General features: G+C 47.8%; 1 protein-coding gene across 1 annotated transcript in view; it reads left to right on the top strand.

The window, feature by feature from the left end:
- The window catches only part of LOC139571451 (protein kinase C epsilon type), a 269,011-nt gene that overhangs the window by 116,238 nt on the left and 127,201 nt on the right, over positions 1-25,572 (top strand). Inside the window, exon 2 of the mRNA XM_071394337.1 lies at positions 23,922-23,985. Coding sequence (XP_071250438.1) covers positions 23,922-23,985 — 64 coding nt within the window. The remainder of the gene's footprint in view (positions 1-23,921; positions 23,986-25,572) is intronic.

Raw genomic sequence — 25,572 nt, forward strand, 5'->3', positions numbered from 1 at the left:
GGACAACAACATCACCATAGACGGTTCTCCCTGCTTCCACTCCACCATGGCTCTCTCTCTACTCCGTCCGGACAACAACATCACCATAGACGGCTCTCCCTGCTTCCACTCCACCATGGCTCTCTCTCTACTCCGTCCGGACAACAACATCACCATAGACGGTTCTCCCTGCTTCCACTCCACCATGGCTCTCTCTCTACTCCGTCCGGACAACAACATCACCATAGACGGTTCTCCCTGCTTCCACTCCACCATGGCTCTCTCTCTACTCCGTCCGGACAACCACATCACCATAGACGGTTCTCCCTGCTTCCACTCCACCATGGCTCTCTCTCTACTCCGTCTGGACAACAACATCACCATAGACGGCTCTCCCTGCTTCCACTCCACCATGGCTCTCTCTCTACTCCGTCCGGACAACAACATCACCATAGACGGCTCTCCCTGCTTCCACTCCACCATGGCTCTCTCTCTACTCCGTCTGGACAACAACATCACCATAGACGGTTCTCCCTGCTTCCACTCCACCATGGCTCTCTCTCTACTCCGTCCGGACAACAACATCACCATAGATGGTTCTCCCTGCTTCCACACGGCTGACTTACTGTTCTTCTTCTATTAGGGAAACTCTGAAAATACTGTATGTTATTTCAGGGTTTCCCAAACTCTGTCCTGGGGCCATGCCTGGGGGCACGTTTTGGTTTTTGCCCTAGCACTACACAGCTGATTCAAATAGTAAAAGCTTGATGTTGAGTTGGGTATTTGATATTTGAATCAGCTGTGTAGTGCTAGGACAAAAAACTAAACGTTCACCCAGAGGGCCCCAGGACCAAGTTTGGGAAACCCTGCTTTATTTTATATTATACATTGGGTGGTTCTAATCCTGAATGCTGATTGGTTAAAACCACATTCCAGCCGGTGTCTATTCCACAAGTTACCACTGGCTAAATCTATGAAGTTAAAATGCCTATTTACTCTGTTCCATCTGACTGCACAATCCACTGTCTCATCAGCCCAGCCAGGCAATTAATAAACTTGATCTCCACTATAAAAAGCCTTTAGAAATTATTATTTTCCTTTAGACTAACATTTAGTTTTCAACAGCGAAGATTTGTATAAACCTTGCTGTCTGTCTCGGACATTTGCAACATTATTTCAATATTCAAATTCGATCTCCAGCTGTCCCACAGTAATGACATGTCGGGAGTCGGGACAAGACAGACAGGCAGGCAGCATTTCTCAACCAGTCTAAATCATGAATCAGCTGGCATCATTTTATGGATATATACAAAGAAATGTCAATTTAAAAAAGGTAAAACAAAACTAAGTGCAGCTAGTTTGCAGTTTTCCAGCTTCAGTTTGAAGTGATTGTGTTAGCTGTGTTGTTGGTTAGCTCCTCTGAACAACAGTGTCCCGACGAGAGAGCACATTTTCTATGCCAGGCGAAATCGCACCTCATAAGCTCATTGTTATGGATGTGTCCAAATAAATGTCACTAGAAAAGAGCTTAATGCAAATGCAGCTACTGTTGTTATTCTGGCTACACTGTTTGACGTGACTGTAAGTTAGCCGTAGGTGGCTAACTAGCAAGCAAGCGATAAGAACGTTGCCAGCCAGTGTGGCAATGGAACATTTAGAACGATCGACTGGGTCACGTCCGTAGATACAGAACAAAAAGACTGAACAACTGGGTCGCGTCTCTGGCAACCAAACCGATAGAACGAACGACCAGCCGGCTTGGGTAGCAACCCTAGATTTGTTTCGGGACTATATCTTGTGGAAGGATGAAATAGTATGAATAAATTCATCAAAATAATGTTTTAATGAAAATATGTCAATCATTTGTTGAATATGTTGGTAACCCGTTGTATAAACGTGATAATGCCCTTGACTTCTTCTCGGGCCTAACAACACCGGTACCAATATATCCTCCAAACACCGGCTTCTCTGGAATTATCGCTTGAGTGTAATATTTTTACTACTAATATTGATTACTGCATTGTTGGGAAAGAGCTTTCAAGAAAGGCATTACAATGTACTTGTGCATGTGGCAATACAAACTTTCAACTTCTCAGCAGCAGTCAGATACCTTCTCAGCAGCACTCAGAGGCCTTCTCAGCAGCACTCAGAGACCTTCTCAGCAGCACTCAGAGACCTTCTCAGCAGCACTCAGAGATCTTCTCTGCAGCACTCAGGCCTTCTCAGCAGCACTCAGAGACCTTCTCAGCAGCACTCAGAGGCCTTCTCAGCAGCACTCAGTCCTTCTCAGCAGCACTCAGGCCTTCTCAGCAGCACTCAGGCCTTCTCAGCAGCACTCAGAGACCTTCTCAGCAGCAGTCAGAGGCCTTCTCAGCAGCAGTCAGAGACCTTCTCAGCAGCACTCAGAGACCTTCTCAGCAGCACTCAGGCCTTCTCAGCAGCACTAAGGACTTCTCAGCAGCAGTCAGAGGACTTCTCAGCAGCACTCGGAGGCCTTCTCAGCAGCACTCAGGCCTTCTCAGCAGCCCTCAGAGGCCTTCTCAGCGGCACTCAGAGGCCTTCTCAGCGGCACTCAGAGGCCTTCTCAGCAGCACTCAGAGACCTTCTCAGCAGCACTCAGAGACCTTCTCAGCAGCACTCAGAGGCCTTCTCAGCAGTGCTCAGAGGCCTTCTCAGCAGCGCTCAGAGGCCTTTTCAGCAGCACTCAGGCCTTCTCAGCAGCACTCAGAGGCCTTCTCAGCAGCACTCAGAGGCCTTCTCAGCAGCACTCAGAGACCTTCTCAGCAGCACTCAGAGGGCTTCTCAGCGGCACTCAGAGGCCTTCTCAGCAGCACTCAGAGACCTTCTCAGCAGCACTCAGAGACCTTCTCAGCAGCACTCAGAGGCCTTCTCAGCAGCGCTCAGGCCTTCTCAGCAGCGCTCAGAGGCCTTCTCAGCAGCACTCAGGCCTTCTCAGCAGCACTCAGAGGCCTTCTCAGCAGCACTCAGAGGCCTTCTCAGCAGCACTCAGAGACCTTCTCAGCAGCACTCAGAGACCTTCTCAGCAGCACTCAGAGACCTTCTCAGCAGCACTCAGAGACCTTCTCAGCAGCACTCAGAGACCTTCCCAGCAGCACTGAGAGGGGCGGCACCAGGTAGCAAGAATGTACTACTTGTCACTCTCATAGCCTGCATTGTACGCACTTCAGGAGAACTGATCTACAAAGTGCCCGACATCCTTTTATTGGCTATCCATTTGTAGTACACTCCTAGGAAAAAGGGTTTCACAAGGGTTCTTCGGCTGTCCCCATAGGATAACCCTTTTTGGTTCCAGGTAGAACCTTTTTGGTTCCCGGTAGAACTCTTTTGGGTTCCATGTAGAACCCTATGTCGAAAAGGTTCTACCTGGAACCAAAAAGGGTTCTTCAAAGGGTTCTCCTATGGGGTAGACGTTACTGTGAAATGCTTGCTTACAAGCCCTTAACCAACAATGCAGTTCAAGAAATAGAGTGAAGAAAATATTTACTAAATAAACTAAAGTGAAAAAATAAATGTATATAAACTCAGCAAAAAAAGAAACGTCCTCACTGTCAACTGCATTTATTTTCAGCAAACTTAACATGTGTAAATATTTGTATGAACATAACAAGATTCAACACCTGAGACATAAACTGAACAAGTTCCACAGACATGTGACTGACAGAAATTGAATAATGTGTCCCTGAACTAAGGGGGGGTCAAAATCAAAAGTACCAGTCAGTATCTGGTGTGGCCACCAGCTGCATTAAGTACTGCAGTGCATCTCCTCCTCATGGACTGCACCAGATTTGCCAGTTCTTGCTGGGAGATGTTACCCCACTCTTCCACCAAGGCACCTGCAAGTTCCCAGACATTTCTGGGGGAAATGGCCCTAGCCCTCACCTTCCGATCCATCAGGTCCCAGACATGCTCAATGGGATTGAGATCCGGGCTCTGCGCTGGCCATGGCAGAACACTGACATTGCTGTCTTGCAGAAAATCACAAACAGAACAAGCAGTATGGCTAATGGCATTGTCATGCTGGAGGGTCATGTCAGGATGAGCCTGCAGGAAGGGTACCACATGAGGGAGGAGGATGTCTTCCCTGTAACGCACAGTGTTGAGATTGCCTGCAATGACAACAAGCTCAGTCCGATGATGCTGTGACACGCCGCCCCAGACCATGACGGACCCTCCACCTCCAAATCGATCTCATCTCCAGAGTACAGGCCTCGGTGTAATGCTCATTCCTTTGACGATGAACGCGAATCCGACCATCACCCCTGGTGAGACAAAACCACGACTAGTCAGTGAAGAGCACTTTTTGCCAGTCCTGTCTTGTCCAGTGACGGTGGGTTTGTGCCCATAGGCAATGTTGTTGCCGGTGATGTCTGGTGCAGGTGTTGTTACACATGATCTGCCACCGCGAGGACGATCAGCTGTCCATCTTGTCTCCCTATAACGCTGTCTTAGGCGTCTCACAGTACAGACATTGCAATTTATTGCCCTGGCCACATCTGCAGTCCTCATGCCTCCTTGCAGCATGCCTAATGCACGTTCACGCAGATGAGCAGGGACCCTGGGCATCTTTATTTTGGTGTTCTTCAGTCAGTAGAAAGGCCTCTTTAGTGTCCTAAGTTTTCATAACTATGACCTTAATTGCCTACCGTCTGTAAGCTGTTAGTGTCTTATTAACGATCGTTCCACAGCTACATGTTCATTAATTATTTATAGTTCATTGATCAAGCATGGGAAACAGTGTTTAAACCCTTTAAAATGAAGATCTGTGAAGTTATTTGGATTTTTACCAATTATCTTTGAAAGACAGGGTCCTGAAAAAGGGACTTTCCTTTTTTTGTTGAGTTTATATATCAATAAGTAAAACAAGAAAATAACATAACAATAAGGATAAGGTCAATGTGCGTGGGTACAGGTTAGTCAAGGTCATTTGTAAAGTGACTATGCATAGATAATTGACAGCGAGTAGCAGCAGTGTAAAAACAAAGGGTGGGAGGTCAATGTAAATAGTCTGGGTGGCCATTTGAATAATTGTTCAGCTGTCTTATGGCTTGTGAGTAGAAGCTGTTAAGGAGCCTTTTGGTCCTAGACTTGGCGCTCCGGTGCCACTTGCCGTGCGGTAGCAGAGAGAACAGTCTATGACTTGGGTGCCTGCAGTCTTTGAAAATGTTTTGTGCCTTTCCTCTGCCACCACGTAGTATATATATTTTTTTATTTATTTTACCGTTATTTTACCAGGTAAGTTGACTGAGAACACGTTCTCATTTGCAGCAACAACCTGGGGAATAGTTACAGGGGAGAGGAGGGGGATGAATGAGCCAATTGTAAACTGGGGATTATTAGGTGACCGTGATGGTTGAGGGCCAGATTGGGAATTTAGCCAGGACACCGGGGTTAACACCCCTACTCTTACGATAAGTGCCATGGGATCTTTAATGACCTCAGAGAGTCAGGACACCCGTTTAACGTCCCATCCGAAAGACGGCACCCTACACAGAGCAGTGTCCCCAATCACTGCCCTGGGGCATTGGGATCTTTGTTTTAGACCAGAGGAAAGAGTGCCTCCTACTGGCCCTCCAACACCACTTCCAGCAGCACCTGGTCTCCCATCCAGGGACTGACCAGGACCAACCCTGCTTAGCTTCAGAAGCAAGCCAGCAGTGGTATGCAGGGTGGTATGCTGCTGGCTTGTGTGTCCTGGACGTCAGGAAGCTTGGCCCCAGGGATGTACTGGGCCGTACGCACTACCCTCTGTAGCGACTTATGGTCAGATGCCGAGCAGTTGCCATACAAGGCAGTGATGCAACCGGTCAGGATGCTCTCGATGGTGCAGCTGTAGAACCTTTTGAGAATCTGGGGACCCATGCCAAATATTTTCAGTCTCCTGAGGGGAAAAGGTGTTGTCGTGCCCTCTTCACGACTGTCTTGGTGTGTTTGGACCATGATAGTTCGTTGGTGATATGGACACCAAGGAACTTGAAACTCTCGACCCCCTCGTCTTCAGCCCCGTCAATGTTTTTGGAGGCCTGTTCGGCCCTCCTTTTCCTGTAGTCCACAATCAGCTATTTTGTCTTACTCACATTGAGGGAGAGGTTGTTGTCCTGGCACTTTGAGGTTTTTGATCTCCTCCCTATAGGCCGTCTCATCGTCGTCGGTAATCAGGCCTACCACTGTTGTGTCGCCAGCAAACTTAATGATGGTGTTGGAGTCATGTTTGGTCACGCAGTCGTGGGTGAACAGGGAGTACAGGAGGGGACTAAGCACGCACCCCTGAGGGGCCCCTGTGTTCAGCGTGGCAGATGTGTTGTTGCCTACCCTTACCACCTGGTGGTGGCCCCTCCACCCTCTCTCCGTCTCTACTCCCACTCCACCCCCTCTCTGTCTCTACCATCCCTCTACCCTCTCTGTCTCTACTACCCCTCCACACTCTCTGTCTCTACTACCCCTCTACCCTCTCTCTGTCTCTACTACCCCTCTACCCTCTCTCTGTCTCTACTACCCCTCCACCCTCTCTCTGTCTCTACTACCCCTCCACCCTCTCTCTGTCTCTACTACCCCTCTACCCTCTCTCTGTCTCTACTACCCCACTACCCTCTCTGCCTCTACTACCCATCTACCCTATCGCTGTCTCTACTAACCCTCTACCCTCTCTGTCTCTACTACCCCTCTACCCTCTCTGTCTCTACTACCCCTCTACCCTCTCTCTGTCTCTACTACCCCTCTACCCTCTCGCTGTCTCTACTACCCCACTACCCTCTATGTCTCTACTACCCATCATCCCCCTCAGCCTCTACTACCCCTCTAGCCTCTCTGTCTCTACTACCCCTCCACCCTGTCTGTCTCTGCTACCCCTCTACACTCTCTGTCTCTACTACCCCTCTACCCTCTCTCTGTCTCTACTACCCCTCTACCCTCTCTCTGTCTCTACTACCCCTCTACCCTCTCTCTGTTTCTACTACCCCACTACCCTCTCTGCCTCTACTACCCATCTACCCTATCGCTGTCTCTACTACCCCTCTACCCTCTCTGTCTCTACTACCCCTCTACCCTCTCTGTCTCTACTACCCCTCTACCCTCTCTCTGTCTCTACTACCCCTCTACCCTCTCTCTGTCTCTACTACCCCTCTACCCTCTATGTCTCTACTACCCCTCCACCCCCTCTGTCTCTACTACCCCTCTAGCCTCTCTGTCTCTACTACCCCTCCACCCTCTCTGTCTCTGCTACCCCTCTACCCTCTCTGTCTCTACTACCCCTCTACCCTCTCTCTGTCTCTACTACCACTCCACCCTCTCTGTCTTTCTTCCTTTGTTTCTTTCTCTACTATCCCTCAACCCTCTCTGTCTCTACTACCCCTCTACCCTCTCTCTGTCTATACTACCCCTCTACCCTCTCTGTCTCTACTACCCCTCCACCCTCTCTGTCTCTACTACCCCTCTACCCTCTCTGTCTCTACTACCCCTCCACCCTCTCTGTCTCTACTACCCCTCTACCCTCTCTCTGTCTCTAATACCCCTCTACCCTTTCTCTGTCTCTACTACCCCTCTACCCTCTCTGTCTCTACTACCCCTCTACCCCCTCTGTCTCTACTACCCCTCTACTCCTTCTGTCTCTACTACCCCTCTACCCTCTCTCTGTCTCTACTACCCCTCTAGCCTCTCTGTCTCTACTACCCCCCCACCCTCTCTCTGTCTCTAATACCCCTCTACCCTCTCTGTCTCTAATACCCCTCAACCCTCTCTCTGTCTCTACTACCCCTCTACCCTCTCTGTCTCTACTACCCCTCTACCCCCTCTGTCTTTCTTCCTCTGTCTCTGTCTCTACTACCCCTCTACCCTCTCTGTCTCTACTACCCCTCTACCCTCTCTCTGTCTCTACTACCCCTCTACCCTCTCTCTGTCTCTACTACCCCTCCACCCTCTCTCTGTCTCTACTACCCCTCCACCCTCTCTCTGTCTCTACTACCCCTCTACCCTCTCTCTGTCTCTACTACCCCACTACCCTCTCTGCCTCTACTACCCATCTACCCTATCGCTGTCTCTACTACCCCTCTACCCTCTCTGTCTCTACTACCCCTCTACCCTCTCTGTTTCTACTACCCCTCTACCCTCTCTCTGTCTCTACTACCCTTCTACCCTCTCGCTGTCTCTACTACCCCACTACCCTCTATGTCTCTACTACCCATCCACCCCCTCTGTCTCTACTACCCCTCTAGCCTCTCTGTCTCTACTACCCCTCCACCCTCTCTGTCTCTGCTACCCCTCTACACTCTCTGTCTCTACTACCCCTCTACCCTCTCTCTGTCTCTACTACCCCTCTACCCTCTCTCTGTCTCTACTACCCCTCCACCCTCTCTCTGTCTCTACTACCCCACTACCCTCTCTGCCTCTACTACCCATCTACCCTATCGCTGTCTCTACTACCCCTCTACCCTCTCTGTCTCTACTACCCCTCTACCCTCTCTGTCTCTACTACCCCTCTACCCTCTCTCTGTCTCTACTACCCCACTACCCTCTCTGCCTCTACTACCCATCTACCCTATCGCTGTCTCTACTACCCCTCTACCCTCTCTGTCTCTACTACCCCTCTACCCTCTCTGTCTCTACTACCCCTCTACCCTCTCTCTGTCTCTACTACCCCACTACCCTCTCTGCCTCTACTACCCATCTACCCTCTCTGCCTCTACTACCCATCTACCCTCTCTGTCTCTACTACCACTTCACCCTTTCTGTCTTTCTTCCTCTGTCTCTGTCTCTACTATCCATCTACCCTCTCTGTCTCTACTACCCCTCTAACCTCTCTCTGTCTCTACTACCCCTCTAACCTCTCTCTGTCTCTACTACCCCTCTAACGTCTCTCTGTCTCTTCTACCCATCTACCCTCTCTGTCTCTACTACCCCTCTAATGTCTCTCTGTCTCTACTACCCCTCTACCCTCTCTCTGTCTCTACTACCCCACTACCCTCTCTGCCTCTACTACCCATCTACCCTATCGCTGTCTCTACTACCCCTCTACCCTCTCTGTCTCTACTACCCCTCTACCCTCTCTGTCTCTACTACCCCTCTACCCTCTCTCTGTCTCTACTACCCCACTACCCTCTCTGCCTCTACTACCCATCTACCCTCTCTGCCTCTACTACCCATCTACCCTCTCTGTCTCTACTACCACTTCACCCTTTCTGTCTTTCTTCCTCTGTCTCTGTCTCTACTATCCATCTACCCTCTCTGTCTCTACTACCCCTCTAACCTCTCTCTGTCTCTACTACCCCTCTAACCTCTCTCTGTCTCTACTACCCCTCTAACGTCTCTCTGTCTCTTCTACCCATCTACCCTCTCTGTCTCTACTACCCCTCTAATGTCTCTCTGTCTCTTCTACCCCTCTACCCTCTCTCTGTCTCTACTACCCCTCTACCCTCTCTCTGTCTCTACTACCCCTCTACCCTCTCTGTCTCTACTACCCCTCTAACCTCTCTCTGTCTCTACTACCCCTCTAATGTCTCTCTGTCCCTTCTACCCCTCTACCCTCTCTGTCACTACTACCTCTGTCTCTCTTCCTCTATCTCTCTGTTTATACTGCATGTCTTCCACTCTGGGGAACCTTTCTAAGGTTAGCAGGGAGGAAGAGAGGGAGGGAGAGAGATTGCAAGTCAGTCAACTCCTCACATGTGTGGGCCCTATTTGCTCTGCTCTTTACCCCAGGCTGGCTGTGGGGGGGTCTTCATGTTCCGCTGTACCCTGGAAAGGGCTGTCTTTACTGGGCAGGCAGTGAGTAGGTTTGATGGATGGATCTGGGGCAGCTTGGAGAGAGAGAGATGAAGGCAGGTTAGAGTGTTGTATTGTGTTAGGGCGGCTTGGAGAGAGAGAGATGAAGGCAGGTTAGAGTGTTGTATTGTGTTAGGGCAGCTTGGAGAGAGAGAGATGAAGGCAGGTTAGAGTGTTGTATTGTGTTAGGGCGGCTTGGAGAGAGAGAGATGAAGGCAGGTTAGAGTGTTGTATTGTGTTAGGGCAGCTTGGAGAGAGAGAGATGAAGGCAGGTTAGAGTGTTGTATTGTGTTAGGGCAGCTTGGAGAGAGAGAGATGAAGGCAGGTTAGAGTGTTGTATTGTGTTAGGGCAGCTTGGAGAGAGAGAGATGAAGGCAGGTTAGAGTGTTGTATTGTGTTAGGGCAGCTTGGAGAGAGAGAGATGAAGGCAGGTTAGAGTGTTGTATTGTGTTAGGGCAGCTTGGAGAGAGAGAGATGAAGGCAGGTTAGAGTGTTGTATTGTGTTAGGGCAGCTTGGAGAGAGAGAGATGAAGGCAGGTTAGAGTGTTGTATTGTGTTAGGGCAGCTTGGAGAGAGAGAGATGAAGGCAGGTTAGAGTGTTGTATTGTGTTAGGGCAGCTTGGAGAGAGAGAGATGAAGGCAGGTTAGAGTGTTGTATTGTGTTAGGGCAGCTTGGAGAGAGAGAGATGAAGGCAGGTTAGAGTGTTGTATTGTGTTAGGGCAGCTTGGAGAGAGAGAGATGAAGGCAGGTTAGAGTGTTGTATTGTGTTAGGGCAGCTTGGAGAGAGAGAGATGAAGGCAGGTTAGAGTGTTGTATTGTGTCAGGGCAGCTTGGAGAGAGAGAGATGAAGGCAGGTTAGAGTGTTGTATTGTGTTAGGGCAGCTTGGAGAGAGAGAGATGAAGGCGGGTTAGAGTGTTGTATTGTGTTAGGGCAGCTTGGAGAGAGAGAGATGAAGGCAGGTTAGAGTGTTGTATTGTGTTAGGGCAGCTTGGAGAGAGAGAGATGAAGGCAGGTTAGAGTGTTGTATTGTGTTAGGGCAGCTTGGAGAGAGAGAGATGAAGGCAGGTTAGAGTGTTGTATTGTGTTAGGGCAGCTTGGAGAGAGAGAGATGAAGGCAGGTTAGGGTGTTGTATTGTGTCAGGGCAGCTTGGAGAGAGAGAGATGAAGGCAGGTTAGAGTGTTGTATTGTGTCAGGGCAGCTTGGAGAGAGAGAGATGAAGGCAGGTTAGAGTGTTGTATTGTGTCAGGGCAGCTTGGAGAGAGAGAGATGAAGGCAGGTTAGGGTGTTGTATTGTGTTAGGGCGGCTTGGAGAGAGAGAGATGAAGGCAGGTTAGAGTGTTGTATTGTGTTAGGGTGGCTTGGAAAGAGAGAGAGATGAAGGCAGGTTAGAGTGTTGTATTGTGTTAGGGCGGCTTGGAGAGAGAGAGATGAAGGCAGGTTAGAGTGTTGTATTGTGTTAGGGCAGCTTGGAGAGAGAGAGATGAAGGCAGGTTAGAGTGTTGTATTGTGTTAGGGCAGCTTGGAGAGAGAGAGATGAAGGCAGGTTAGAGTGTTGTATTGTGTTAGGGCAGCTTGGAGAGAGAGAGATGAAGGCAGGTTAGAGTGTTGTATTGTGTTAGGGCAGCTTGGAGAGAGAGAGATGAAGGCAGGTTAGAGTGTTGTATTGTGTTAGGGCAGCTTGGAGAGAGAGAGATGAAGGCAGGTTAGAGTGTTGTATTGTGTTAGGGCAGCTTGGAGAGAGAGAGATGAAGGCAGGTTAGAGTGTTGTATTGTGTTAGGGCAGCTTGGAGAGAGAGAGATGAAGGCAGGTTAGAGTGTTGTATTGTGTTAGGGCAGCTTGGAGAGAGAGAGATGAAGGCAGGTTAGGGTGTTGTATTGTGTTAGGGCAGCTTGGAGAGAGAGAGATGAAGGCAGGTTAGGGTGTTGTATTGTGTTAGGGCAGCTTGGAGAGAGAGAGATGAAGGCAGGTTAGAGTGTTGTATTGTGTTAGGGCAGCTTGGAGAGAGAGAGATGAAGGCAGGTTAGAGTGTTGTATTGTGTTAGGGCAGCTTGGAGAGAGAGAGATGAAGGCAGGTTAGAGTGTTGTATTGTGTTAGGGCAGCTTGGAGAGAGAGAGATGAAGGCAGGTTAGAGTGTTGTATTGTGTTAGGGCAGCTTGGAGAGAGAGAGATGAAGGCAGGTTAGAGTGTTGTATTGTGTTAGGGCAGCTTGGAGAGAGAGAGATGAAGGCAGGTTAGGGTGTTGTATTGTGTTAGGGCAGCTTGGAGAGAGAGAGATGAAGGCAGGTTAGAGTGTTGTATTGTGTTAGGGCAGCTTGGAGAGAGAGAGATGAAGGCAGGTTAGGGTGTTGTATTGTGTTAGGGCAGCTTGGAGAGAGAGAGATGAAGGCAGGTTAGAGTGTTGTATTGTGTTAGGGCAGCTTGGAGAGAGAGAGATGAAGGCAGGTTAGAGTGTTGTATTGTGTTAGGGCAGCTTGGAGAGAGAGAGATGAAGGCAGGTTAGAGTGTTGTATTGTGTTAGGGCAGCTTGGAGAGAGAGAGATGAAGGCAGGTTAGAGTGTTGTATTGTGTTAGGGCAGCTTGGAGAGAGAGAGATGAAGGCAGGTTAGGGTGTTGTATTGTGTCAGGGCAGCTTGGAGAGAGAGAGATGAAGGCAGGTTAGAGTGTTGTATTGTGTCAGGGCAGCTTGGAGAGAGAGAGATGAAGGCAGGTTAGAGTGTTGTATTGTGTCAGGGCAGCTTGGAGAGAGAGAGATGAAGGCAGGTTAGAGTGTTGTATTGTGTTAGGGTGGCTTGGAAAGAGAGAGAGATGAAGGCAGGTTAGAGTGTTGTATTGTGTTAGGGCGGCTTGGAGAGAGAGAGATGAAGGCAGGTTAGAGTGTTGTATTGTGTTAGGGCAGCTTGGAGAGAGAGAGATGAAGGCAGGTTAGAGTGTTGTATTGTGTTAGGGCAGCTTGGAGAGAGAGAGATGAAGGCAGGTTAGAGTGTTGTATTGTGTTAGGGCAGCTTGGAGAGAGAGAGATGAAGGCAGGTTAGAGTGTTGTATTGTGTTAGGGCAGCTTGGAGAGAGAGAGATGAAGGCAGGTTAGAGTGTTGTATTGTGTTAGGGCAGCTTGGAGAGAGAGAGATGAAGGCAGGTTAGAGTGTTGTATTGTGTTAGGGCAGCTTGGAGAGAGAGAGATGAAGGCAGGTTAGAGTGTTGTATTGTGTTAGGGCAGCTTGGAGAGAGAGAGATGAAGGCAGGTTAGAGTGTTGTATTGTGTTAGGGCAGCTTGGAGAGAGAGAGATGAAGGCAGGTTAGAGTGTTGTATTGTGTTAGGGCAGCTTGGAGAGAGAGAGATGAAGGCAGGTTAGAGTGTTGTATTGTGTTAGGGCAGCTTGGAGAGAGAGAGATGAAGGCAGGTTAGGGTGTTGTATTGTGTTAGGGCAGCTTGGAGAGAGAGAGATGAAGGCAGGTTAGGGTGTTGTATTGTGTTAGGGCAGCTTGGAGAGAGAGAGATGAAGGCAGGTTAGAGTGTTGTATTGTGTTAGGGCAGCTTGGAGAGAGAGAGATGAAGGCAGGTTAGAGTGTTGTATTGTGTTAGGGCAGCTTGGAGAGAGAGAGATGAAGGCAGGTTAGAGTGTTGTATTGTGTTAGGGCAGCTTGGAGAGAGAGAGATGAAGGCAGGTTAGAGTGTTGTATTGTGTTAGGGCAGCTTGGAGAGAGAGAGATGAAGGCAGGTTAGAGTGTTGTATTGTGTTAGGGCAGCTTGGAGAGAGAGAGATGAAGGCAGGTTAGGGTGTTGTATTGTGTTAGGGCAGCTTGGAGAGAGAGAGATGAAGGCAGGTTAGGGTGTTGTATTGTGTTAGGGCAGCTTGGAGAGAGAGAGATGAAGGCAGGTTAGAGTGTTGTATTGTGTTAGGGCAGCTTGGAGAGAGAGAGATGAAGGCAGGTTAGAGTGTTGTATTGTGTTAGGGCAGCTTGGAGAGAGAGAGATGAAGGCAGGTTAGGGTGTTGTATTGTGTTAGGGCGGCTTGGAGAGAGAGAGATGAAGGCAGGTTAGAGTGTTGTATTGTGTTAGGGCAGCTTGGAGAGAGAGAGATGAAGGCAGGTTAGAGTGTTGTATTGTGTTAGGGCAGCTTGGAGAGAGAGAGATGAAGGCAGGTTAGAGTGTTGTATTGTGTTAGGGCAGCTTGGAGAGAGAGAGATGAAGGCAGGTTAGAGTGTTGTATTGTGTTAGGGCAGCTTGGAGAGAGAGAGATGAAGGCAGGTTAGAGTGTTGTATTGTGTTAGGGCAGCTTGGAGAGAGAGAGATGAAGGCAGGTTAGAGTGTTGTATTGTGTTAGGGCAGCTTGGAGAGAGAGAGATGAAGGCAGGTTAGAGTGTTGTATTGTGTTAGGGTGGCTTGGAGAGAGAGAGATGAAGGCAGGTTAGAGTGTTGTATTGTGTTAGGGCGGCTTGGAGAGAGAGAGATGAAGGCAGGTTAGAGTGTTGTATTGTGTTAGGGCAGCTTGGAGAGAGAGAGATGAAGGCAGGTTAGAGTGTTGTATTGTGTTAGGGCAGCTTGGAGAGAGAGAGATGAAGGCAGGTTAGAGTGTTGTATTGTGTTAGGGCAGCTTGGAGAGAGAGAGATGAAGGCAGGTTAGGGTGTTGTATTGTGTTAGGGCAGCTTGGAGAGAGAGAGATGAAGGCAGGTTAGAGTGTTGTATTGTGTTAGGGCAGCTTGGAGAGAGAGAGATGAAGGCAGGTTAGAGTGTTGTATTGTGTTAGGGCAGCTTGGAGAGAGAGAGATGAAGGCAGGTTAGAGTGTTGTATTGTGTTAGGGCAGCTTGGAGAGAGAGAGATGAAGGCAGGTTAGAGTGTTGTATTGTGTTAGGGCAGCTTGGAGAGAGAGAGATGAAGGCAGGTTAGAGTGTTGTATTGTGTCAGGGCAGCTTGGAGAGAGAGAGATGAAGGCAGGTTAGAGTGTTGTATTGTGTTAGGGCAGCTTGGAGAGAGAGAGATGAAGGCAGGTTAGAGTGTTGTATTGTGTTAGGGCAGCTTGGAGAGAGAGAGATGAAGGCAGGTTAGAGTGTTGTATTGTGTTAGGGCAGCTTGGAGAGAGAGAGATGAAGGCAGGTTAGAGTGTTGTATTGTGTTAGGGCAGCTTGGAGAGAGAGAGATGAAGGCAGGTTAGAGTGTTGTATTGTGTTAGGGCAGCTTGGAGAGAGAGAGAGATGAAGGCAGGTTAGAGTGTTGTATTGTGTTAGGGCAGCTTGGAGAGAGAGAGATGAAGGCAGGTTAGAGTGTTGTATTGTGTTAGGGCAGCTTGGAGAGAGAGAGATGAAGGCAGGTTAGGGTGTTGTATTGTGTTAGGGCAGCTTGGAGAGAGAGAGATGAAGGCAGGTTAGAGTGTTGTATTGTGTTAGGGCAGCTTGGAGAGAGAGAGATGAAGGCAGGTTAGAGTGTTGTATTGTGTTAGGGCAGCTTGGAGAGAGAGAGATGAAGGCAGGTTAGAGTGTTGTATTGTGTTAGGGCGGCTTGGAGAGAGAGAGATGAAGGCAGGTTAGAGTGTTGTATTGTGTTAGGGTGGCTTGGAGAGAGAGAGATGAAGGCAGGTTAGAGTGTTGTATTGTGTTAGGGCGGCTTGGAGAGAGAGAGATGAAGGCAGGTTAGAGTGTTGTATTGTGTTAGGGTGGCTTGGAGAGAGAGAGATGAAGGCAGGTTAGAGTGTTGTATTGTGTTAGGGCAGCTTGGAGAGAGAGAGATGAAGGCAGGTTAGGGTGTTGTATTGTGTTAGGGCAGCTTGGAGAGAGAGAGATGAAGGCAGGTTAGAGTGTTGTATTGTGTTAGGGCAGCTTGGAGAGAGAGAGATGAAGGCAGGTTAGAGTGTTGTATTGTGTTAGGGCAGCTTGGAGAGAGAGAGATGAAGGCAGGTTAGAGTGTTGTATTGTGTCAGGGCAGCTTGGAGAGAGAGAGATGAAGGCAGGTTAGAGTGTTGTATTGTGTTAGGGCAGCTTGGAGAGAGAGAGATGAAGGCAGGTTAGAGTGTTGTATTGTGTTAGGGCGGCTTGGAGAGAGAGAGATGAAGGCAGGTTAGAGTGTTGTATTGTGTTAGGGCGGCTTGGAGAGAGAGAGATGAAGGCAGGTTAGAGTGTTGTATTGTGTTAGGGCGGCTTGGAGAGAGAGAGAGATGAAGGCAGGTTAGAGTGTTGTATTGTGTTAGGGCAGCTTGGAGAGAGAGAGATGAAGGCAGGTTAGAGTGTTGTATTGTGTTAGGGCGGCTTGGAGAGAGAGAGAGATGAAGGCAGGTTAGAGTGTTGTATTGTGTTAGGGCAGCTTGGAGAGAGAGAGATGAAGGCAGGTTAGAGTGTTGTATTGTGTTAGGGCGGCTTGGAGAGAGAGAGATGAAGGCAGGTTAGAGTGTTGTATTGTGTTAGGGCAGCTTGGAGAGAGAGAGATGAAGGCAGGTTAGAGTGTTGTATTGTGTTAGGGCAGCTTGGAGAGAGAGAGATGAAGGCAGGTTAGAGTGTTGTATTGTGTTAGGGCAGCTTGGAGAGAGAGAGATGAAGGCAGGTTAGAGTGTTGTATTGTGTTAGGGCAGCTTGGAGAGAGAGAGATGAAGGCAGGTTAGAGTGTTGTATTGTGTTAGGGCAGCTTGGAGAGAGAGAGATGAAGGCAGGTTAGAGTGTTGTATTGTGTTAGGGCGGCTTGGAGAGAGAGAGATGAAGGCAGGTTAGGGTGTTGTATTGTGTTAGGGCAGCTTGGAGAGAGAGAGATGAAGGCAGGTTAGAGTGTTGTATTGTGTTAGGGCGGCTTGGAGAGAGAGAGATGAAGGCAGGTTAGAGTGTTGTATTGTGTTAGGGCAGCTTGGAGAGAGAGAGATGAAGGCAGGTTAGGGTGTTGTATTGTGTTAGGGCGGCTTGGAGAGAGAGAGATGAAGGCAGGTTAGAGTGTTGTATTGTGTTAGGGCAGCTTGGAGAGAGAGAGATGAAGGCAGGTTAGAGTGTTGTATTGTGTTAGGGCAGCTTGGAGAGAGAGAGATGAAGGCAGGTTAGAGTGTTGTATTGTGTTAGGGCAGCTTGGAGAGAGAGAGATGAAGGCAGGTTAGAGTGTTGTATTGTGTTAGGGCAGCTTGGAGAGAGAGAGATGAAGGCAGGTTAGAGTGTTGTATTGTGTTAGGGCGGCTTGGAGAGAGAGAGATGAAGGCAGGTTAGGGTGTTGTATTGTGTTAGGGCGGCTTGGAGAGAGAGAGATGAAGGCAGGTTAGAGTGTTGTATTGTGTTAGGGCAGCTTGGAGAGAGAGAGATGAAGGCAGGTTAGAGTGTTGTATTGTGTTAGGGCAGCTTGGAGAGAGAGAGATGAAGGCAGGTTAGAGTGTTGTATTGTGTTAGGGCAGCTTGGAGAGAGAGAGATGAAGGCAGGTTAGAGTGTTGTATTGTGTTAGGGCAGCTTGGAGAGAGAGAGATGAAGGCAGGTTAGAGTGTTGTATTGTGTTAGGGCGGCTTGGAGAGAGAGAGATGAAGGCAGGTTAGGGTGTTGTATTGTGTTAGGGCAGCTTGGAGAGAGAGAGATGAAGGCAGGTTAGAGTGTTGTATTGTGTTAGGGCGGCTTGGAGAGAGAGAGATGAAGGCAGGTTAGAGTGTTGTATTGTGTTAGGGCAGCTTGGAGAGAGAGAGATGAAGGCAGGTTAGGGTGTTGTATTGTGTTAGGGCGGCTTGGAGAGAGAGAGATGAAGGCAGGTTAGAGTGTTGTATTGTGTTAGGGCAGCTTGGAGAGAGAGAGATGAAGGCAGGTTAGAGTGTTGTATTGTGTTAGGGCAGCTTGGAGAGAGAGAGATGAAGGCAGGTTAGAGTGTTGTATTGTGTTAGGGCAGCTTGGAGAGAGAGAGATGAAGGCAGGTTAGAGTGTTGTATTGTGTTAGGGCAGCTTGGAGAGAGAGAGATGAAGGCAGGTTAGAGTGTTGTATTGTGTTAGGGCGGCTTGGAGAGAGAGAGATGAAGGCAGGTTAGAGTGTTGTATTGTGTTAGGGCAGCTTGGAGAGAGAGAGATGAAGGCAGGTTAGGGTGTTGTATTGTGTTAGGGCAGCTTGGAGAGAGAGAGATGAAGGCAGGTTAGAGTGTTGTATTGTGTTAGGGCAGCTTGGAGAGAGAGAGATGAAGGCAGGTTAGGGTGTTGTATTGTGTTAGGGCAGCTTGGAGAGAGAGAGATGAAGGCAGGTTAGAGTGTTGTATTGTGTTAGGGCAGCTTGGAGAGAGAGAGATGAAGGCAGGTTAGAGTGTTGTATTGTGTCAGGGCAGCTTGGAGAGAGAGAGATGAAGGCAGGTTAGAGTGTTGTATTGTGTTAGGGCAGCTTGGAGAGAGAGAGATGAAGGCAGGTTAGAGTGTTGTATTGTGTTAGGGCAGCTTGGAGAGAGAGAGATGAAGGCAGGTTAGAGTGTTGTATTGTGTTAGGGCAGCTTGGAGAGAGAGAGATGAAGGCAGGTTAGAGTGTTGTATTGTGTTAGGGCAGCTTGGAGAGAGAGAGATGAAGGCAGGTTAGGGTGTTGTATTGTGTTAGGGCAGCTTGGAGAGAGAGAGATGAAGGCAGGTTAGGGTGTTGTATTGTGTTAGGGCAGCTTGGAGAGAGAGAGATGAAGGCAGGTTAGAGTGTTGTATTGTGTCAGGGCAGCTTGGAGAGAGAGAGAGATGAAGGCAGGTTAGAGTGTTGTATTGTGTTAGGGCAGCTTGGAGAGAGAGAGATGAAGGCAGGTTAGAGTGTTGTATTGTGTTAGGGCAGCTTGGAGAGAGAGAGATGAAGGCAGGTTAGAGTGTTGTATTGTGTTAGGGCAGCTTGGAGAGAGAGAGATGAAGGCAGGTTAGAGTGTTGTATTGTGTCAGGGCAGCTTGGAGAGAGAGAGATGAAGGCAGGTTAGAGTGTTGTATTGTGTTAGGGCAGCTTGGAGAGAGAGAGATGAAGGCAGGTTAGAGTGTTGTATTGTGTTAGGGCAGCTTGGAGAGAGAGAGATGAAGGCAGGTTAGAGTGTTGTATTGTGTTAGGGCAGCTTGGAGAGAGAGAGATGAAGGCAGGTTAGAGTGTTGTATTGTGTTAGGGCAGCTTGGAGAGAGAGAGATGAAGGCAGGTTAGGGTGTTGTATTGTGTTAGGGCAGCTTGGAGAGAGAGAGATGAAGGCAGGTTAGGGTGTTGTATTGTGTTAGGGCAGCTTGGAGAGAGAGAGATGAAGGCAGGTTAGAGTGTTGTATTGTGTCAGGGCAGCTTGGAGAGAGAGAGAGATGAAGGCAGGTTAGAGTGTTGTATTGTGTTAGGGCAGCTTGGAGAGAGAGAGATGAAGGCAGGTTAGAGTGTTGTATTGTGTTAGGGCAGCTTGGAGAGAGAGAGATGAAGGCAGGTTAGAGTGTTGTATTGTGTTAGGGCAGCTTGGAGAGAGAGAGATGAAGGCAGGTTAGAGTGTTGTATTGTGTCAGGGCAGCTTGGAGAGAGAGAGATGAAGGCAGGTTAGAGTGTTGTATTGTGTTAGGGCAGCTTGGAGAGAGAGAGATGAAGGCAGGTTAGAGTGTTGTATTGTGTTAGGGCAGCTTGGAGAGAGAGAGATGAAGGCAGGTTAGAGTGTTGTATTGTGTTAGGGCAGCTTGGAGAGAGAGAGAGATGAAGGCAGGTTAGAGTGTTGTATTGTGTTAGGGCAGCTTGGAGAGAGAGAGATGAAGGCAGGTTAGAGTGTTGTATTGTGTTAGGGCAGCTTGGAGAGAGAGAGATGAAGGCAGGTTAGAGTGTTGTATTGTGTTAGGGCAGCTTGGAGAGAGAGAGATGAAGGCAGGTTAGAGTGTTGTATTGTGTTAGGGCAGCTTGGAGAGAGAGAGATGAAGGCAGGTTAGAGTGTTGTATTGTGTTAGGGCAGCTTGGAGAGAGAGAGATGAAGGCAGGTTAGAGTGTTGTATTGTGTTAGGGCAGCTTGGAGAGAGAGAGATGAAGGCAGGTTAGGGTGTTGTATTGTGTCAGGGCAGCTTGGGAAGGCTGCAATGTCTATTTAATTGTAGCATATATTCTATGAAAGCCACCTACAGCTGCAGCCTAGTTCTGCCATTTCTGCATTTTAGAATGCATTATGTTGGGATGATGGATTTGTCACAGTAGCGCCCCCCTCTTCCACCTCATATCTAGCCCAAGCCCATGTCCTCTCTGCAGTGATTCATTAAAACAGCCCATGTCCTCTCTGCAGTGATTCATTAAAACAGCCCATGTCCTCTCTGCAGTGATTCATTAAAACAGCCCATGTCCTCTCTGCAGTGATTCATTAAAACAGCCCATGTCCTCTCTGCAGTGATTCATTAAAACAGCCCATGTCCTCTCTGCAGTGATTCATTAAAACAGCCCATGTCCTCTCTGCAGTGATTCATTAAAACAGCCCATGTCCTCTCTGCAGTGATTCATTAAAACAGCCCATGTCCTCTCTGCAGTGATTCATTAAAACAGCCCATGTCCTCTCTGCAGTGATTCATTAAAACAGCCCATGTCCTCTCTGCAGTGATTCATTAAAACAGCCCATGTCCTCTCTGCAGTGATTCATTAAAACAGCCCATGTCCTCTCTGCAGTGATTCATTAAAACAGCCCATGTCCTCTCTGCAGTGATTTATTAAAACAGCCCATGTCCTCTCTGCAGTGATTTATTAAAACAACCCATGTCCTCTCTGCAGTGATTTATTAAAACAGCCCATGTCCGCTCTGCAGTGATTTATCAAAACAGCCCATGTCCTCTCTGCAGTGATTTATTAAAACAGCCCATGTCCTCTCTGCAGTGATTTATTAAAACAGCCCATGTCCTCTCTGCAGTGCTTTATTAAATCAGCCCATGTCCTCTCTGCAGTGATTTATTAAAACAGCCCATGTCCTCTCTGCAGTGATTCAATGAAACAGCCCATGTCCTCTCTGCAGTGATTCATTAAAACAGCCCATGTCCTCTCTGCAGTGATTCATTAAAACAGCCCATGTCCTCTCTGCAGTGATTTATTAAAACAGCCCATGTCCTCTCTGCAGTGATTTATTAAAACAGCCCATGTCCTCTCTGCAGTGATTTATTAAAACAGCCCATGTCCTCTCTGCAGTGATTTATTAAAACAGCCCATGTCCTCTCTGCAGTGATTTATTAAAACAGCCCATGTCCTCTCTGCAGTGATTTATTAAAACAGCCCATGTCCTCTCTGCAGTGATTCATTAAAACAGCCCATGTCCTCTCTGCAGTGATTCATTAAAACAGCCCATGTCCTCTCTGCAGTGATTCATTAAAACAGCCCATGTCCTCTCTGCAGTGATTCATTAAAACAGCCCATGTCCTCTCTGCAGTGATTCATTAAAACAGCCCATGTCCTCTCTGCAGTGATTCATTAAAACAGCCCATGTCCTCTCTGCAGTGATTCATTAAAACAGCCCATGTCCTCTCTGCAGTGATTCATTAAAACAGCCCATGTCCTCTCTGCAGTGATTTATTAAAACAGCCCATGTCCTCTCTGCAGTGATTTATTAAAACAGCCCATGTCCTCTCTGCAGTGATTTATTAAAACAGCCCATGTCCGCTCTGCAGTGATTTATTAAAACAGCCCATGTCCTCTCTGCAGTGATTTATTAAAACAGCCCATGTCCTCTCTGCAGTGATTTATTAAAACAGCCCATGTCCTCTCTGCAGTGCTTTATTAAATCAGCCCATGTCCTCTCTGCAGTGATTTATTAAAACAGCCCATGTCCTCTCTGCAGTGATTCAATGAAACAGCCCATGTCCTCTCTGCAGTGATTCATTAAAACAGCCCATGTCCTCTCTGCAGTGATTCATTAAAACAGCCCATGTCCTCTCTGCAGTGATTTATTAAAACAGCCCATGTCCTCTCTGCAGTGATTTATTAAAACAGCCCATATCCTCTCTGCAGTGATTTATTAAAACAGCCCATGTCCTCTCTGCAGTGATTTATTAAAACAGCCCATGTCCTCTCTGCAGTGATTTATTAAATCAGCCCATGTCCTCTCTGCAGTGCTTTATTAAATCAGCCCATGTCCTCTCTGCAGTGATGTGCTGTATTAAATCAGCCCATGTCCTCTCTGCAGTGATGTGCTGTATTAAATCAGCCCATGTCCTCTCTGCAGTGATTTATTAAATCAGCCCATGTCCTCTCTGCAGTGCTTTATTAAATCAGCCCATGTCCTCTCTGCAGTGATGTGCTGTATTAAATCAGCCCATGTCCTCTCTACAGTGATGTGCTGTATTAAATTATCCCATGTCCTCTCTGCAGTGATGTGCTGTATTAAATCAGCCCATGTCCTCTCTACAGTGATGTGCTGTATTAATTCAGCCCATGTCCTCTCTACAGTGATGTGCTGTATTAAATCAGCCCATGTCCTCTCTACAGTGATGTGCTGTATTAAATCAGCCCATGTCCTCTCTGCAGTGATGTGCTGTATTAATTCAGCCCATGTCCTCTCTGCAGTGATGTGCTGTATTAAATCAGCCCATGTTCTCTCTCCAGTGATGTGCTGTATTAAATCAGCCCATGTCCTCTCTGCAGTGATGTGCTGTATTAATTCATCCCATGTCCTCTCTACAGCAATGTGCTGTATTAAATCAGCCCATGTCCTCTCTGCAGTGATGTGCTGTATTAAATCAGCCCATGTCCTCTCTACAGCAATGTGCTGTATTAAATCAGCCCATGTCCTCTCTGCAGTGATGTGCTGTATTAAATCAGCCCATGTTCTCTCTCCAGTGATGTGCTGTATTAAATCAGCCCATGTCCTCTCTACAGTGATGTGCTGTATTAAATCAGCCCATGTCCTCTCTACAGCAATGTGCTGCATTAAATCAGCCCATGTCCTCTCTACAGTGATGTGCTGTATTAAATCAGCCCATGTTCTCTCTCCAGTGATGTGCTGTATTAAATCAGCCCATGTCCTCTCTACAGTGATGTGCTGTATTAAATCAGCCCATGTCCTCTCTCCAGTGATGTGCTGTATTAAATTAGCCCATGTCCTCTCTACAGTGATGTGCTGCATTAAATCAGCCCATGTCCTCTCTACAGTGATGTGCTGCATTAAATCAGCCCATGTCCTCTCTACACTGATATGCTGTATTAAATCATCCCATGTCCTCTCTCCAGTGATGTGCTGTATTAAATTAGCCCATGTCCTCTCTACAGTGATGTGCTGTATTACATCAGCCCATGTCTTCTCTGCAGTGATGTACTTTATCAAAACAGGACCAGATGAGGAAATGGATGTGAGTGCAGTGGCCTGGCTTAACACAGTCCTGCAGACATGTGTGTGTACCTGTGTGTGTGTCTGCGTGTGTGTGTGTCTGTCTGTGTGTGTATGTCTATGTGTACTGTGCAGAGGGGGATTATGGACTGGCTGTGGGAGGCTGCCGCCGGTAGAAACTCTCTGAGCCCCAGCCGCCGCAATCCCTGCCCACTCTCTCTTATGAGCTGAGCTAACAAACATAGGTACACTCGCTCAATCTCGTCTGCCTATGCCCAGTAGAACCCCCAGGGAGCTCAGGCTTGGTAATCGATGGGCGAGAGTGTGGGTGTGGGGGGTTTAGAGTGCCATGGGTGAACGGATCTATACGCTCCATGTGCCCACAAAGCTGTAACTCAGTACTCTCCTGGTCTTGTACTGCAGTATTCAGCAACCTGATAACATAGTGTTACTGCACACACACGCACATGCACACACACACACACACACACACACACACACACACACACACACACACACACACACACACACACACACACGTCTACGGGACTGCGTTTATAAGCCAGGCCACTGCAGTTCCATCCCATTTCCTCATCTGGTCCTGTTTTGATAAAGCAGCCATTAAGTTTTCATTAGCTCCTGAGAGCCATTACTGCAGAAGCATCCCTCTCCTCTGCTGCTCAAATCAATACTGTACTGTACAGTATGAGTGTGTGTGTGTGTGTGTGTGTGTGTGTGTGTGTGTGTGTGTGTGTGTGTGTGTGTGTGTGTGTGTGTGTGTGTGTGTGTGTGTGTGTGTGTGTGTGTGTGTGTGTGTGTGTGTGTGTGTGTGTGTGTGTGTGTGTGTGTGTGTGTGTGTGTGTGTGTGTGTGTGTGAATGTACTGTCACTGATATGGTTTCACGCTGCATAGCATACTATAAAATGGTTTCAGTCCAGTATGAAGGCTGACAGTTTGTTGTGTTGTTCTCTTCCAGATTGACTTGGAGCCTGAGGGGAAGGTGTACGTCATCATGGACCTGTCTGGATCCTCTAGTGAAGGTAAGGCCAGATGTGCCTCCCACTCTCGTTTTCTCGTTCAATCACATTACATTCAATTTAAGGGCTTTATTGGTATGATAAACGTATGTTAACATTGTCAAAGCAGGTGAAATGGATAATGAACAGAAGTGAAATTAACAATAAAAAAATGAACAGTAAACATTACACTCACAAAAGAAGAATAAAGACATTTCAAATGTCATATTATGTCTGTATACAGTGTTGTAGTGATGTTCAAATAGTTAGAGTAAAAAAGGGAAAATAAATAAACATGAATATAGGTTGTAATTACAATGGTGTTTGTTCTTCCCTGGTTGTCCTTTTCTTCCTGCTGCGATGGCACACTGTGGTATTTCACCCAATAGTAATGGGAGTCTGTGTAATCTGAGGGAAATATGTGTCTCTAATATGGTCATACATTTGGCAGGAGGTTAGGAAGTGCAGCTCAGTTTCCACCTCATTTTGTGGGCAGTGTGCACATAGCCTGTCTTCTCTTGAGAGGCAGGTCTGCCTACGGCGGCATTTCTCAATAGCAAGGTTATGCTCATTGAGTCTGTACACAGTCAAAGCTTTCCTTCATTTTGGGTCAGTCACAGTGGTCACGTATTCTGCACTGTGTACTCTCTGTTTAGTGCCAAATAGCATTTTAGTTTGCTGTGTTTAAAAAAATATATTTCCAATGTCTCAAGTAATAATATTTTTGTTTTCTCATGATCTGGTTGGGTCTAATTGTGTTGTTGTCCTGGGGCTCTGTGGGGTCTGTTTGTGTTTATGAACAGAGCCCCAGGACCAGCTTGCTTAGGGGACTGTCTCTCTCTGTCTCACTCTGTCTCTCTCCATTTCTCTCCATCTCTCTCTCTCTCTCTCTCTCTCTCTCTCTCTCTCTCTCTCTCTCTCTCTCTCTCTCTCTCTCTCTCTCTCTCTCTCAGTTCAATTCAATTTAAAGGGCTGTATTGGCATCTGAAACATATGTTTACATTGCCAAAGTAAGTGAAATCGATAATAACCATTTTACTTACAAAAGATCAAAAGAAATAGAGACATTTCAAATGTCATATTACGGCTAAATACAGTGATGTGCAAATACTTTAAGTACGAAAGGGACAATAAATAAACATAAATATGGGTTGTATTTACAATGGTGTTTGTTCTTCACCTGTTGCCCTTTCCTTGTGGCAACAGGTCACTAATCTTACTGCTGTGATGGCACACTTCGTGGTATTTCTCTCTCTCTGTCTCTCTCTCGCGCCCTCTCTCTCTCTCTCTCTCTGCTGTCCCACCCATCATATCCTTCTCCTGGAAGCTGATCAGAGCCCCTAAAAGGAGAAGACCCTCTCATCTGTCTGTTCCCCTCTTCATTCGGTCACCCCGAGGGTCTCATTTCAGGTGGCTTGATCACTCATCATGCTCACTGATGTGTCACTCCAACAGGTGGGGGGGGGGGGGGGGGGGGTCCAGGAGTATGGGTGTGGCCAAGGGTGTGGGTGTGTCCAGGGGGGGTGAGTATGTCCAGGGGGGTGGTGTCCAGAGGGAGTGTCCCGGGGGGGTGGCTTCAATGATTTATTTTGCTTCTCGCTCCTTTCTTCT

This window comes from Salvelinus alpinus, chromosome 3 (genome assembly GCF_045679555.1).
Source record: "Salvelinus alpinus chromosome 3, SLU_Salpinus.1, whole genome shotgun sequence".
In the NCBI taxonomy this organism is placed as follows: domain Eukaryota; kingdom Metazoa; phylum Chordata; class Actinopteri; order Salmoniformes; family Salmonidae; genus Salvelinus; species Salvelinus alpinus.